The sequence below is a fragment of the Macrobrachium rosenbergii genome, chromosome 16 (assembly GCF_040412425.1).
Source record: "Macrobrachium rosenbergii isolate ZJJX-2024 chromosome 16, ASM4041242v1, whole genome shotgun sequence".
Classification (NCBI taxonomy): Eukaryota; Metazoa; Arthropoda; class Malacostraca; order Decapoda; family Palaemonidae; genus Macrobrachium; species Macrobrachium rosenbergii.
Genome location: NC_089756.1, coordinates 25437448 through 25454262, shown reverse-complemented (window position 1 = coordinate 25454262; position 16815 = coordinate 25437448). Strand labels below are relative to the sequence as shown.

The 16815-nt window shown below is 36.8% G+C and overlaps 2 protein-coding genes across 4 annotated transcripts; both read left to right on the top strand.

Moving 5' to 3' along the window:
* Nucleotides 1-463: 463 nt before the first annotated feature.
* Nucleotides 464-14516, top strand: LOC136847205 (putative inorganic phosphate cotransporter). 3 transcript variants are annotated; one of them, XM_067118641.1, is made up of 11 exons: nt 464-564; nt 3114-3266; nt 4471-4570; nt 4850-5052; nt 6097-6330; nt 7315-7402; nt 9654-9859; nt 10743-10892; nt 11433-11556; nt 12691-12935; nt 14390-14516. In XM_067118641.1, the coding sequence occupies exons 2-9, from the start codon at nt 3264-3266 to the stop codon at nt 11499-11501; spliced, it is 1053 nt and encodes a 350-aa protein (XP_066974742.1). In that variant the 5' UTR covers nt 464-564; nt 3114-3263; the 3' UTR covers nt 11502-11556; nt 12691-12935; nt 14390-14516. The 3 variants fall into 3 exon arrangements, with proteins under 3 accessions (XP_066974742.1, XP_066974743.1, XP_066974741.1); XM_067118642.1 differs by lacking the exon at nt 464-564 and adding an exon at nt 1540-1943; XM_067118640.1 differs by lacking the exons at nt 464-564; nt 3114-3266 and having other exon boundaries at nt 4407-4570.
* On the top strand, nt 12693-15499 carry LOC136846911 (sialin-like). Its single transcript, XM_067118163.1, has 3 exons — nt 12693-12935; nt 14390-14516; nt 15483-15499. Exons 1-3 carry the CDS (start codon nt 12693-12695, stop codon nt 15497-15499), a joined length of 387 nt encoding a protein of 128 aa, XP_066974264.1.
* The last annotated feature ends 1316 nt before the right edge of the window (nt 15500-16815 follow it).

Below are 16815 nucleotides of genomic sequence, written 5' to 3'. Positions count from 1 at the left end.
AAAGCGCAATAATGGATATCAGGTTCAAACTACATTTCAGTACGGAGCCATTCTAAGAACTACAACAATGACAAAAATTTACATTTACAATAACGGGTACTAGGTAAACGTCTAAATATGATATCAAGTTCAAACTACAGTTCATTACGGAGCCATTCTAAGAACCGCAATAATGACAAAAATTCGTTGCTACTAACTGGTACCAGGTAAATGCCCAAATATGATATATATCGGGTTCAAACTACATTTCAGTAGGGAGCCATTCTAAGAACTACAACAATGACAAAAATTGAGTTACAATAACTTGTACTACGTAAACGTCTAAATATGATATCAAGACTTAGTTCTAACTACATTTCAGTACGGAGCCATTCTAAGAACTACAACAATGCCAAATATTTACAGTTACAATAACAGGTACTACATAAACGGTCAAGCAGTTATCTCGTAACCAGACGCCCCCAACCTCTGTGACGCCGTCTGCCTCGTCTGAGTTACATCACACACACACACACAGTCATGCTCTTGCCCGAAGAGGAGCTCCAGTGCTGTTTAATACGTTATGTTGGTGTTCGTTTACTTGTTGTCTGTAATTTGCATTGTGTATCCGTGATGTGACTAAAGATGAAGATTGCTCTGGTTAATCAAAATGGCTGCCTTATGTGCTCTTTTCTCATGATATTTTATGAGTTTGTGTTTACGATGGTTACGGTTGTTCTAGTGGTTTAAACTAGGATTAATAGAGTACATTAATCCTGGTTTAAATAAATATTGAACGTTTACCTAGATGTTCAACATAGTCGTCGCTTACCAAAATTTTACCATTCACTTGCCGATTTTTTTTAGCGTTTGTTTTAACCACAAATATCACTCTGGTAGTTTAGATTATAACTCTTATGGCCATACATGAGATTCTATAAACATTGTTGCTACTCCAGTAAGGGCAATTTCTTCCAAGCATTTTTTTTAGTGCTGTTTGATGAAAGAGTTCATTTACAAGAAATATTTTCAACAGTGACTTATTGACTGACGGCCCACGAAATAAGGAAAACAAAAAGTTGTTCTGTAATTCATTCTTTCTGTTACTTAGAGCAATTGCTAACATTTACTCTAAAATTTAATGATGACATGAAATTTCCATCTATAAGGCAATGTCAACTGGAGCTTTAATTCGATGCATAATGTTCCTAATGCCAGCCTCCATTACGAACTTTTTATAGAAACTCTTTCCGGTTGATAAGATACTGAAGATTTCGACTACTGAGATTTGGAACTTGTTGTTTATTTTGGCTATTCCAGATTTTCCTTCCCCAATGCATTTACAGGTAGCCTAAGATCTCCATTAGCACATAGATTCTCTTTTCTTGGTCATACTGACACGGAACTAATCTGTTTTGTAAGTCTAGTGGAGATATATGAGAACAATGGCCCTGAACCTTTCACAAACCGTCACCGATACTGTATGTAGTTGCCTGTTAAAGATAAACCAGATAATTGAGATAGTACAGCCTTTAGACACTGATAGTTGATGTAACATTCAGAGTTTCCATTCGATATCTAGGCAAAAGGTGGTAGAGAAACCTATCAGCCGTTAATACTATATCAAGCGCTGAAACCAGTCGAGACAGACTTACCCAAGACAACAGGGACAGTAAACTTTACAGTAGTGACATGTGAACTAGCAATAAATGATATTTAGAAATTCAAAGGCACCCGTGAAGGTCATCTGCAATACCCGGCGGTAAAGAGTTCAGAGTGGTGGAGTCGGTACTCGATGCACTGAACAGTCTTCCGGGGCTGCTTTTATCAGCTAGGGAGGACGGGTAAATGGTGAAGTATATGTTGGATAGGTCGATATACTGTTCATATGGTTTCAAAAGAAATGTTTAAAACGGCCGTGAAAGTGTGGAATTTCTCTGACGAAGTAACTCCACTCAAGAAAGGTAACTCAAAGGAAGGGTAGCCGTGTGCTCCAAGCAGTCTAGTGCCACAGCACTCCCAATTCCCTTATCTAGTCCAGACGTTCAGAGGTAGGGTGGAGGAGAGGGACGATAAAGGAATCAGAGAAGGGTAGGAGTTAATTACGGAACAGGAGATAAAACCTTCAGCAGAGGATGAGTAGCAAAGTTGAATAATAGCTTACGCCATCATTAACAATACATTATCAGAAAGTTAGGTATTATAATGAGTGTCCACTTCAGCGTAGTATTCACGTCCTAATTGAGTGGACCCCGTAGGGGAGTAGTGCCGTCAGTGCACCTCACATGGCGCAGTGTAGGCATTACTTAAGGGTCTTTGCAGCATCTCTTCGGCCCCTAGCTGCAACCTCTTTCATTCCTTTTACTGTACCTCCGTTTATATTCTCTTTCTTCCATCTGACTTTCCACCCTCTCCTGACAATTGTTTCATAGCGCAACTGCAAAATTTTCCTCTTGTTACACCTTTCAAGCCTTCTTATTGTCAATTTCCCTTTCAGCGCTGAATGGCCTCATAGGCCCTAGCTTTTGGCCATTGGCCTAAATTCCATATTCTATTCTATTCTATTCTAATCAGGTGGAGCAGAGTTGTAGAACCTTTTCTGGGCTATGACGTTGACACTTAGTCTCGGTAACTTGATGGGAATTAGTTATCAAATCAATCCTGTTGTAAAGAAGTATGATAAGAGAATGATTTTTTTTACCATTATCTTAGTCTAGATTTTCCTGTAAATGTGTAATGAATTGTTTAACGTATATGACAATAACTGCCCTGTTATTTTCCCATAAATCATCACCTAAATTTAAAAAGAATGAACACCGCAACGTCAAATACGATTTGTACCATATCAAATGCACCAACGAAGCTCATGGCGTTTATTTCATGGCTCAAGAAAGCTTTTCTCATGCAACCACAAGCGTCCTTTTTATCAAGTGCTTTTTGAGCAGAAATCTGATCAGTGATTCAGTGATGCAGCAGCCTCGGGGTAGGCTACTTAACAGCGTGTGGGGTCACTGTCTATTTTCCAATCTCTTCGCAATGAAATGCTATCACCAAATTGATTAAAAAGATAAGATTATCTTTGTCATGATTATTGAGATAGCCAGTGTCATCCTTCACTTACACAAATACTTCAGGGGCACCGAGAATCCTTGGAGGAGGCAGTAATCACAATCGCAAGACCTAAACTTGACTGAAAGAAACGTTGCCGTTCTAATGTTCGAGTCTGCCTGAAGGTGGCGTGTGTGGAGACAGAGAGATAGAAGCACAGCAATACTGAGGATACAATGGTAAGACGTTGATTTTCTATAATTCTCTACATTTATTATATATATATATATATATATATATATATATACACATATATATATATATATATATATATATATATATATATATATATATATATATATATATAGGTTATTATATATATATATTACTGTATATGTGTGTATTAGTTAGCAACGATTGTCTTTCTCTAATTTCTACACCTTTTTAAAAGATATATTTATCACTACAAGCCTTGAATCAGAGTCTGTGATAAATGAAGAAGTCCAGTCTTCCGTAGTGAAATTCGAACCCACGCATGCAATGCAGGTTACAATGAGCTAGTCTAAAGCCTTCTCTTCTACTGTTAGAACACCCGCTTCTCTAGTGAGAACAGCCGGGTTCGATTCCCGACTGAGGTAAACCGAACTAAGTCATATTACGTTAAAAGCCATTATCCCTCGTTGATCTAGATGGAGAATTGTGTACTTGTTAGTCTGTCGAATGTGATGTTCACAACCTGGGTGGAGTAGGTCGGAGCTAGCAATTTCTTTCCAAAAGATGTGATGAGTTCTGGAAGTTAGAGTATTCAAAGTGAAAACGATGAGAGAATTATTTTGTATGATAATAATTAGTACAGAGTGGATGGAAGAGTGCGTTGATCGATCTAATGGTGAGTAGAAAACTCAAAATATAAAAAGGGTAATTAAACAGGTAAAGAATAAGGACTCAACAGAAACTGATGGGACTGCATTTTAGTTGGTGATTACAGTAGTTAGTGTAATTGAGTGACTGGCCATGTTTTTCAAGCTTTATCAGGAGGAAGGCAAGATTCCAAAGGGATGAGTGAGTGGAACAATTGCTTCAGTATATTAGGGAATCTTGATGGAGGTGATTGTAACAATTAGAGTACCATAACATTACTTAGTACATTGTGAGAAGATTCTGTTACGGCTTTGATTAAGAATGAAATTAGATAACAGGGAACCTTCTATGAGAATTGACTGCGGGGAAAGCAGATTTTTTGATGTGAAAGGTGGTCTGAGACAAGGATTTATGTCTTCATGGTTGTTTAATACCTTCATGATTGGAGTGATGGGAACTTGCTAGTTAGTTAGTAATAAGGAACATAAAAACTGCGGGCTGGCGAGAGAGTTAGAGTTTGTAAGAATTCTCTTGCCCTGAAACGGGATGTTTATTGAAAAAAAATTTTTTCCCCAAAATCAGGACAAAAGCGACAACGAATCACTCGCCCGGTCGACAGACTGTATCTACTCTGTTGAGTTGCCGGGTGAAGGGCATCACCATCAACCAAGTGAACGAAATAGTGAGTGTCAATGTAAATGTGAAGGAAAACATTTGTCTTTTAGTTTTGTTTACAATGAAAATATAATTCTGTCAGAGAGGGGCATTTCGACATCAGGCTGTTCTCTGAAAAGCTGTGATTTCGAATAGGTACTGTATGATTTCCATATGGTCAGCCCACTGAAGGTCTAGGAATAGACTTAGTAGTATTGTTGATAACACACACACACAATAATACACACAATAATAATAATAATAATAATAATTGCATAACTAATAGCTAACAAAGCCGTTCTTTCAGAAAATCATGGATGGACTGATCGGCACACTTTTGCCTTGATGAATCTCTTGGGTCAGTGTATAGCTTTTATGAACAGAGGCTGTCTCTCTGTTGCTATCGTGGCCATGGTGTCCTCTGGCTCCAATTCGACTCATGGAGGGGAAGAGCACGGCGATGTTTGTCCAGTGCCACGTAGTGCCAACGATACTCTTGGTCCGGAAGAGGTAAGGTCACTCGACTTTGTACATGCAGTCACAAATACAAACACCTTCACAGACAAGAAAATACGCATTCGCACGCATAAAAATACAGCTGAAAACATTGATATACGAATAAGCAATTAATCAAGAAACTACTTCTATAACATACTTTTAGACCACCTTCTAAAACGTCGAATTCTAACTTCATCCACCGTATTAGCGTAATGTATCAAGTGTTTGTATGTTGTCTCGGATACAACCAAAAGCTTGCAGCTACCTTAAAGGGTTCACTAATCCAGTGAAACAACAGAACGTAGCTATTACAGGAAAAGAGAATTAATTAGTGCTTGCCCCAACTCGAACTTGTTAAATGGTCTAAGAGTAAACCACACCGAGAAGGAACGACGTGACATATTCTCTTCATGAATGCCATAATTTTGAATCACTGAATGTCACATAGGGCCTCCCCTGCAGTAAGCCTTGAATAGCGAACTCTTTAGAGAACTTCAGGTGCTACTGTAGTATGATATCTACCATCCATTTCCTGCATTTGACCCCTCAGAGGCAAGTACTAAACACAGCGAAACAGTGTAGGTGAGTCACTGTTTCGCCGTGTTTAGTGCTAGCCCCTAGGGGATCAAATAGTTTTGTATATAGTCTAAGGAAGTTATTTCCATAGGCCTTATTTGGGTTGTTTGGTAGATAGCTTCCTAATTTTTGGTAGGTTGCGAATAGCTCGGTAGATATCATACTGTAGTAGCACCGAACTTCATATATCTTGCAGCATTCCTTCAGCCACAGCAGCATTGTTTCCAGTTTATTTTCATCCATTCATTTTCGTATCTTTAAACCTAATTGTTCAAGTTTGTCATGCATCAGTCATACCTCGCAGTTCAGAACAGCCCTTCTGGCTAACCCTACAGGATTCAAAAAACGACTTTGTGATTGGCCAAAGTACACCACAAGTATAGTAAAAAAAGGAAAGAGAAAGAAACTGATGCAGTTAACACAAGTTCGTCAAAACTAACTGGAACTACTAATAACTTCCGCTTGTCTTAACTGTCACAGGAGGGCGAATTCGACTGGGATGAACAACTGCAAGGCGTAGTGCTCGGCTCCTTCTTCTACGGATATGTATCGTCGTGTTTTATTGGGGGATTACTGACGGATTACTTCGGCGGTCGACTCATGTATGGCGTCAGTATCACGGGGCTCTCGGTGCTGAGTGTGTTGTCTCCCATCTCCGCTTGGACGTCTGTTGAGCTCTTTATTGCCAACAAAGTTATTTCCGGATTGATACAGGTAAGGCCGCGCCTCTGACGTTAGTATTGTAAAAGTCTAAAAGTTTGTATTTTTACAGCTTTGTTATTATTTTCATTAATTTCTCAACTGTTTTCACATTTCACACCAGAGCAACCTATTTTTGCGTTCTTGCTCTGCCAGTTAATGGGCTGTTAGGCTTATTCCATATGGCTTGTAAATGTACTGAGGGTTACACGAGTCTGCGAGATGAAATGATTCCAAAAATAATGAAGGCATCAGTTATAATAAAAAAGCATTTTTAGGTGTGCTTACATGAGTTCCCAAAATAAAATGAACGTACTATAAAATTACTTGCATTAAAATTAATATGAAAAATTGAATCGCTTTATATAAGAAGAGGCTGTAACTGATTTATTTTCTATTTGATTCAAATACTTTTATTACTGGTTATTAATTGCTATCTGGAGACCGAGATTAGATCATAGTATTGGATACAACGTAAATCAAAATCAGCTGAATGACGGGTTTATGGTAACCTGGTTACCCATCAGTAAAGGCCGTATTCGCTAAAAATAATTTTGTTATTGAAAGTAAACATAAAACGCTTCATATTACCAACCTCATAAAACTAAATATATCAAATTAAACGCCGAAAAGATTTTATTTTCCCTGAAAGGAATTTGTAAGAAATCAACCCAATTTGGTTCTTTGTGATCAAAAAGTTTTTCCGGATCTTTCCTAGATAGTGACCCCCACGGGTTTTAACCTGGTATGTATCCACCTTTGCGGCGTGTTTAGTACAAGCCCGTTGGGGACGACCGTAAAAACATGAACAAAAGACTGTAAATATCATGAAGATAATGACCCCCAAGAAATATTAGTCCTAGATAACGACCCCCGAAAACCCTTGGGGGTCACTATCTAGGAAAGATCCCTTCTTTCCTTTGAAGAGAAGTAATTACATTTTGCCCTTCTTCTTTGAAGGTAAGGTAGGACAATGACTATTCCTGTCTCATCTGACAGGGCCCAATGTACCCTTCGCTTCATTCACTGATGGCTTCTAGGATCCCTGCACACCTCAGGGCTAAATACAACTCCATTTGTCTGACTGGTAAGAAATTGGGTTTACATTTTAAGATGAATAGATTGACAGACAGACTGACAGATAGACTGATAGATGGGTGGAGAGATTGAAAGAGGCGCTTTCCTGAATCTTGACCTGTGACATGGTCTCCTACCTGGGTGTTCCAGGTCGAAAAACTGTTTATTATATTTCAAAAACAGGGACAGTTGAAATTTATGGATTGTAACTAATTATGATTTTGCCCAAAACGAGCTAAACTGGAACTAGTTTTGCTGAATTTATTGTGAAATTGCTTGCAAGCTTAAGTCTACCTTTTATCTGTCATAATGATTAATTTTTTGTTTGGAAATATTAAGGTTAATGCCTTGCCTTTTCATTTTTTGCTTTTAGATTTTATAGTAAAATAAAAAAAAATGGGTTATATATTCATGGAACTAATATCTCGTTCCCCGTAGCCCTTTGTTGGCTGAGTCGGTTGAGCTTCAGACTGTCACTCGATGGGCCGGAGTTCAATTCCCCGGCCGGCTGATGAAGAGTTAGAGGAATTTATTTCTGATAGTAGGTGATAGAAATTCATTTCTTCGCTATAATGTGGTTCGATTGACAATAGGTTGTAGGTCCTCGCTGGCAACCACTGGTTTTAGCCACGTAAAATAAGTTCAATCCTTCGGGCTGTCCTAGGAGAGCTGTTAATCAGCTGTAGTGGTCTGCAAAACCAAGCATACTTAACTTTTTTCCAAAGCCTGGCATGTTTTTGCACGTCAGGAAACTGGAAATACTTGAACATCTTTCTTTGTCTTCCAAACCTCGCACACACTTGTAATTTAGGAAGTCATTGCACATCATTATTTCAGGAATAAAGGCTAAACAAGGCACTCAGTTGGATAATTATCTAATACTGCTCTTTTTAAAGCAAGATTCTGGAAGCTAGAAAACTGGCTCTTTTCTTTGTAAATGTGTCATGTTTTTAATTGTAGAGGACATTCAAAAATGCTCCTGCGAGGTATTTTAAGGGTTTTGGTTAATACAACCAGAAAATAGTTTCGAAAATTATGCAGAAAAAAATAATGGAATTAGAGGTTATTCATATTTTAAAGAAGTTGTAAGAGCCCCGACGCTGTCTCTTCCAAACACGTGTGTGTTCGTGTGTTCGTCGATCGTCATCATCGGAGTCGACAGACAAAACAGAGCGTTCTCTGTTTTTTCTACAGGAACGCGATTTCAACTATATACAATATTTCCGTCTGTTTCTCCCCAAGCATTGTTGTCTTAACGTATGTACAATCACCACTACTTATGTTGCCATGCAAGCATTCTAATCATGTACCAATAACGTTCCAACGAATCTTTCTGGTATCAAAACTGTGTGTATGTTTTGTTTGTGAAGACGCCAAAGGTCTCTCCATTTCACATTTATTATGCTATTGCAGTGTATCCATTAATGTGTCTTAATCCTGGGCGCACTGGCCATATGTAGAATTTCCTGACCCTTCCACTGATGTATGTTTCATCCGTATATGTTAATCATGTTTTGATATTTCGCCATCTGTTTGTCTGCTTGACAAACACAGATGTCTGAACCTTTTATGTCCGTTTTACCTGTCTGTGTGTAGACGCTACATTACCGCTCGCACGCGTCAATAACATCTTCCAAGATTCTGTACATTTATCTCAGTAAGGAACAACCAATAAACCAGTTAACACCCAGCCAGTATGTCGCTCATAACCCAGTCCTTACAAAGTGATGGTGCTGTCTCATTGCTTACAGTTTTTCGAAAGCCATTTGACATAGAAGTGTAATGTTCAAAATAATATAAATAGATATTTTTATTTATGCACAGCCCCAAAAATCCCCATAGTACTAATACTCGCTTTAAAAGATATGAACAGGTATTCTACCGTATGATTTAAAATCGTGTTTTTGGTTTTGCAAAATTCTTATAGAGCTCAAGTTTACGTCCTAGTTGATAGAAACACTGTACCAATTCGTGATCTCTATAACATTGAGTTTGTACAATATATTCTAAATGATGATAATTTATTGTTACCAAAAAAAATGAGTTTGTATATTCTAAATGGTGATAATTTGTTACAAAAAACATTGAATTTGTATATTCTAAATGATAATAATTTATTGTTATAAAAAAAGACATTGAGTTTGTATCTTCTGAATGATGATAATTTATTGTTAGCAAAAAAACCCACGGAGTTTGCATATTCTAGATGATGATAATTTATTGTTACCCCCCAAAAAAAAAATTTAACGAGATATTTAAAGGCAGCACGTTTGGAAACGTCTTCTCAATGGCTCTTGGAGGACTCTTGGCTAGTTCCAGCTTTCTCGGAGGTTGGCCATCGGTATTCTACGTTTTCGGGGCAGCCGGAATTCTCTGGAGCGTTCTGTGGTTCTTGCTGATTAAGGAAGACCCCAAGAGAAACGCCGTTCTCTCAGGAGAAGATGTACATTCTCAAGACAGAATTATGGTACGTTGTCTGTTCTGCCATAAATTGGAAAAATGCAGTATCAGCAAAATTTACGAAATTGAGATGTGCCACCTTTTGGGCTCGTGAAACACTAATACACAAGTTATTGCAGTTTCAGAATGATTCTTCAGTGCTTTCCACGAGTATGTAGGGGGAGGGGTCCCATTTGCAGTATCTGCAATATCAGTAGTAAGGCAAGGGAAAACTGCAGTATCTACCATTAGGGAAAACTGTGGTATCTACCATTTTTCTCAGTTTTGCATTTTTGCAGATATTGCAGTCTTCCATTTTAGGGTAGTGTTGATATCTATTCCAGTTCCGTCTACGTGTCTGTATATATATCTGCATTCACTGGTTTTTCTTTGTGTGTGTGTGTTTTTTTTTTTTTTTGGGTTCTATAACAATGTTTTTTCAAGCCTGAGTAAAGACAAATCCTAGTCCAATGATTGATAATCTGTTGCCTTTTTATACTGAAATAAAGTTACCAGGTATACAATGTCATATTTTAGGATTGTGTGGGTATTCTCCAACAGAGAATGTTGCCAGTCACAGAGTGCATATCATATTTATTTTTTCAAACGTCCGGGTTTCAAAATAATCTTTCAAATGGACCTGCTCCATTTCTGCTCAAGTACGCAGTTGTATGAGTAAGCTTTACACTAGCCAGCGTTCCACCTTAAGGTCGCTCTTTTAAGTAGTTTTCGCCTTGACGAGGCAACTTGTGCCAATGCTCTACCACCCAAGTCTTTCCATTTCCTTATAATGAATATACAAACCCGTATAAGTAGTGCTAAAAATCTGAGTAAGCATATACCAATGCACAGACATGTAACCTAACAGTGTGACCTCCGCTTAAATTTCTTCTTTTTCGTTCCTTTCAAAGCTAAAAGACGTCAGGTTCAAGAGTATCCTGACGTCTCTGCCCTTCTGCAGTCTCGTGCTCTTCCATTTTGGAGACTCCTTCGGCTACTACATGTTGTCTTCAGAGATTCCAACTTACTTAAATAATATCCAGTATGTCGATCTTGAAAAGGTGAGTTCTTTAGACAGCCTGACTCTATCAGTAACTTTCAGTTCTACCTACCCACACACACACACACACACACAAATTATATATATATATATATATTATATATATATATATATATATATATAAATATATATATATATTATATATATATGATATATATATATATAGTTATATATATATATATATATATATATATATATATATATATATATATATATATATATATATATATATATATATATTATATATATATATATATATATATATATATATATATATATATAATATATATATATATATTATATAACATATATATATATATATATATATATATAATATATATATTGATCTATATATATATATATATACATATATATATATATATATTTATATAGTATATATATATATATATATATATATTATTATTATTATTATTATTATTATTATTATTATTATTTTAACTAGAATGGTTTGCTATCATTGATCATATATTATTATTATTATTATTATTATTATTATTATTATTAATATTATTATTTTCAGAATGGTTTGCATCTTGCCCTACATATTGCAAATATTCTTCAGCATGGCATGGGGAATCGCCATCAATAGACTGATTCTATCTGACGGATTTCAGTTTTATCATGCAGAATTTCTTCAGCAGTAGGTAAGAGTAATGTTATCTATAATAGCAGAGAGAGAGAGAGAGAGAGAGAGAGAGAGAGAGAGAGAGAGAGAGAGAGAGAGAGAGGGGGAGAGGGGTACTTATGAGAGTATCGGATATTTTGCACAATTTTTTATTTCAATATTTTCCTTTAAAAAAGTCGATAACTTGTAATTTTGATAACGGTGAATGAAGAGACCACGCAACCATAGGTGACTCTATAGATTTATAAGCTTGTGTTTTTCCCTCTCCGCAACTTCACTGTGACAAGTGAGGTTCAAAATCTGACTTCAGCACCAACTCCAGCTACAGATCACCCGTGTTGAAATTTAAGAGCTAGTAATATTGAGCTAAATATGAATTGGTATATAGAAGTAAGGCTAACGAAGTAGGTATTGTGCAATGCGGCACTCAGTCGATAACGCCGTTTAAATCTAGTGATCATGTGTGGTCTAGTTTTTCATAAACTGCTTGGAAAATTAATTACCTGATATACACAAATCTTTGGATTTTATTTTTTTACATAGTTCTTCCATAAGTATAAATGATCTTCCTGATAAAGAATGAATTAGATATGTATATATACATTATATATATATATATATATATATATATATATATATATATATATATATATATATATATATATATATATTACATATATATATATATATATATATATATATATATATATATATATATATATATATATATATATATATATTATAACATATGTTACATATACATATTCATATACATATACATAATGTAACTCAGTGGTGGGATCAGTGTCATTATCCCCTTGCAAGTTATAGGTCATATGTTCAACAATCAAATGGACACGCCCATTTCAAAACCCATCGTGCTTCCTTTGACATAAGCGGTGACTTAGTACCTGGCAGGAAGTCAGCTGCGTTGGTTACGATCAATGTTAAAAAGGACGTAAGGGAAGCAACATCACCCCAAAGACTAAGTGAGAACCGGGAGGCGAATCTTTTCTGCCACCGCTCCCTCAAAGAGAGCGGGAAGAATATGGTGAAGATTAGGTAATTTCTTCAAGGTTCTGCCGTTCCCCATACAAATAAGAGATGCATTTATCACTTGGTTCTTTCATTACTTGGTTCTCTCTCGTTCAAGGAATGTACTGTGCTGGCCTGGCCCTGGTAGCGATGTGTTTCGTCAACTGTAATTCATCACTGGCCGTGGCAGTCCTGTGCATAGCAGTGGCCATTACTGGAGCCTCTAATAGCGGGGGCTATTTGGGAGAGCAAGACATATGTCCTCCGTCTCTAGTAGGAGTCATCAAAGGAATGTCTGTTACAGTCTCTTCTACCACGGGATTCATAGCTCCTCTCGTCACAGGGAGCATCATAGTGGGAAACGTGAGTGCTGTTTGTTGTTGTGCGGTAGGCAGTAAGGCATGGCAGGTCCTCTCTAAGTTACAGAATGCACTTTGCCACTATACCAGCAAGTCCGCTGGCATAGTGGTTATTGTCATGGAATGGCACTCAGATGTGGCGGGTTCGCGTCTCCCCCAGGGCGATGACAAATGACTGGCTCTGTATCATGATCAGTTACTGGTGCAGTGTGGGACCTGCGGTGGGTAACATTCTTTGGAAGCTTGAATTTCAAAGTCAGTGGCCCCTTTGGTGTGCTTGTTCCATGTGAATAGGTTTCATCTCCTGAAATAATAATAATAAAAAAATTGAGGGATGAGTGTCTGAGCTCCGTGAAAACTACGCATTTTTGGTGGCATTTCAAACTCGTACAATTTAGCTGGTTCATCTCTCAATCCATTGTATCCATCTATAAAGCATTTAAAAGAAAAGCCACATTTTTCAAAAGCTGCTTGTAAGGCAACATTTTTCAGATTTTTTTAAACTTAAGTTTAAAAAAGTGCTACAGTCCTTTATATTTTTTCATAAAAAATATAAAGAATAAAAATAACATGCCTTAAATTTATTTTTACCATACATACAGTAGCAGATTGAGAGATGAATTATTAGAAGGTAAACTCGGTGTGTGAGAAGACTAATGGCCTAATGATACAGACATTATCCAATTCTTGTATTCGAATGCACCGACATGAATGTACTTTGTCAATAAAACCTTAGGTGTATTCATGGTCGCTGACATAGTGGTTAGTGTCTTGGAATTCTACTCGGGTGTTGCGAATTCGCACCTACCCTGGGCCGATGAAAAATCACTGACCTTGTATGAAGGTCATTTACTGCTGCAGTGTGGGTATGTTGGGGGGAGGGAGGGTGGGGGGAACATGGTGGACCTTCGCCTGAGCACCATAAAGATGATGGAGAACTGAAACCCTTTAACTTTATCTTTAATTTAAATGTGAAATATATACTTTACACTAAAATAAAATAGAATAAAATTTTACCAGAAATATCTCGCACGCCACTTAATGAACAGCTTCACATTATAGTGAATTGCTAAAAAAAATGCAACTTGAATGACTGGCTATGAGGAGTCCAGTGGCTACTTATAACATTTTGCAAAGGAATGCCTTTACTGAGTTTGACATAATCCTTTCACCAGGTACATCGTTTACAGATACATCCAGGTGATCATGCACTGAATCAAATTCGGATTTCTTGCATCTAAAGGGAAAATTTATTAAAATAACTGAATCATTCCGTTGTACCTGACCCGGTGAGGCAATCGGCAGATTGTCCACGTACTATACAACAAATTATTTGTTTTTGGCAACTTAATGCTAAAGCTTTTATCATTTCCCTTTTTACGTTGTCACATTATAGAATTATTAACGTAGCTAAGTCATGATGAAGAGTAGCCTCGTAAAAGACTGTTTATTTTTCAGGAAACCTTATCAGCATGGAGAACGGCGTTCCTCATAGCAGCTGTGTTGTATATCATACCTGGGACAATTTACCTGATTTTCGCCACCGAGAAGGTTCAGCCGTGGGTTAAAAGTGAAAAGAATACAGGTAATCGTCTCATTTTTTATTTTTTATTGATGCTTTCCCTGATAATATTGTTAGAAACTCGCATGATTTTCCAGTTGTTTCTCGCGTAGAAGATATAAAACAAATTTTTGTTCCTTAATTTTTATGAGCATTTATTCTTTAATAAGAAGTTTAATTATAAGCCTGTGTTCCCAATTTCTTTCGTATTCATAATTCTCAGTGATTAATAATTCTGTAATATACAGTCATTGCATAGCTATTACCGTAACAATGATTTCTACCTCTTTCAAAATTACTTTGAACGTTTATTGAGTTCCTTGACATTGAAAGTAAAAATGTTCTCGATAATTGAATGTTAAAAAAAATTCAGATTGTATATGTCTCTGAGTAAAAAAAAAAAAAAGATTGGGGACAATATTATTGCTATTATATTATCAAAGCCTTAGTACTTTTGCGTGCAGCAATAAAATCTTATATTTTGATATAGTTTTGATTTTCAAAATTCCTTCTAGGAACAAATGAATATCAAAAAGGCTTATGGTTAAAAAGAAGAGGACATACGTTATGCTTCGTAGTCTCAAAAAAGATGCAATTATTGGGTCCTTATAAAGAAGTGGACTGTAAAAATTATGAGAAATATCCTTGCATATTACCATCATCTCTTCCACCAATAAGATTACAGTTTTCGAGTGATTGATTATGTCTGTATGCTAGCATGATTATAAGAAAACTAACAACGAGGGGCGCTTTTGAAACCTGAGGAAACAATCATTTCGCACCCCCATCCCCGTCCCTCTCCCACGCCCATCAGATTCTTCTCCTCTGATTCTTGCCTTAACTGTTTGGTTCAGTTTGACAAGAGTTGTAACTATTCCTGTGTTCGATGTTGAAAAAAAAAAAAATTAATGTTCAGTGGTGTAAGTTGTAAAATGATCCTGCGATCAATTTTTTCTTTTGTTAGCTCATTACTTCATTTCTTCTTTTCAGAAAAAAGTAAGTTCTAGAAGCCACAGCGCTCTGCAGATGTACAGGAAAGACTGCAATGTTTTTCAGTTTACTTCGTCAGCCGAAGATCGAGTGATGCTCATTTACTGTATCAACACGAACAAGAAATAATGACTAGTTTTATTGCGGGGCATTTGTAAGACATAGGCTCTAATACAGTGGTCCCCGTGGGATGTACGCCCCACAGGCGGGCAATTCGAGAATGTTTAAACCTAAAACTAATGGCCTTTTAGGATTCCTCTGCGTGAATAGTTCACTTTTTGAATAATAATAATTATAATTTCACCACAGGGAACATCAGTTTTTTAGAGGCGATTAGGTAGGGCATGGCCAAATAAAAGTTTGGGAACCACTGCTCTAATGGTAGCGTTAAATACGGTAGTATTGCAGTCATACGTCTGTTGTACTTACAGTGTGGCCTGTTCCAGTTATCTTCCATATAGAAAAAACTTGCAAAACGGCGAGAAAAAATGACTAAAACTATAGTTTTCTTACGAGTTCTTAATTTATACTTGCCATTTATGTCAAACCATGGATTATATTCCACAATGTTATTTTCCTATTTGTTGTTAGAAATTGCTGCTTGTTTCACCGAGGAATATGTTGCCCTTTTTTTTACGCTGTTTGTTTTAAGGTTTAGAATATTTTCTTATCCTTTTCTTTCTGCCCTCTATTTTCATTGCTTTGTATACCATGGTGTTGGATTGGTTTACATCACTTTTACCAAAGTAGTTTCGACAGAAGAAGAAACCAGAGGGAGTTGTTCTGCATAATTTACGTATCTTTTAACTATAATGAAAATTAACAATTAGGATGTGCATGAATAATTTATTTTATTTTGAAATTAATGTTGCATATGTATTTTTATTTTACTGAAAATAACCTTTTAAAAAATCGTGAGTTACGAGATATTTAGTGATTTAGATAGTAATAATAACTGCTAACGTATCCTGTGAATGCCAGTCGATTGCTACGTTATGTTGAACAAATATTAGAGAAATGAAAAGCGAAAAGGAAAAATGGGCAGCAATTGGTGAAGCAAAGACTCTGAAGGATACTCAGGAGACAAAAGAAAGTAGAATTTCATGGTACCAGACTTAACATCCAAGGAGAGGGAACAAGATAATGTCACTAAAGCCCCGACGACACGAGCAGAAACTGTCCCGCAGCTAGGCTAAGTCTGTAAACAGCTCAGTCACGGTCTGGCTGGAGGTGAACGCGTTTGCGAGAGTGGGATAACTGCAGCGTAGTTGGTCGCCGGAAAAACTGGAAACGCGTCACCCTGTGCTCTGTGGATGGGGCTGTGTATTAAGAA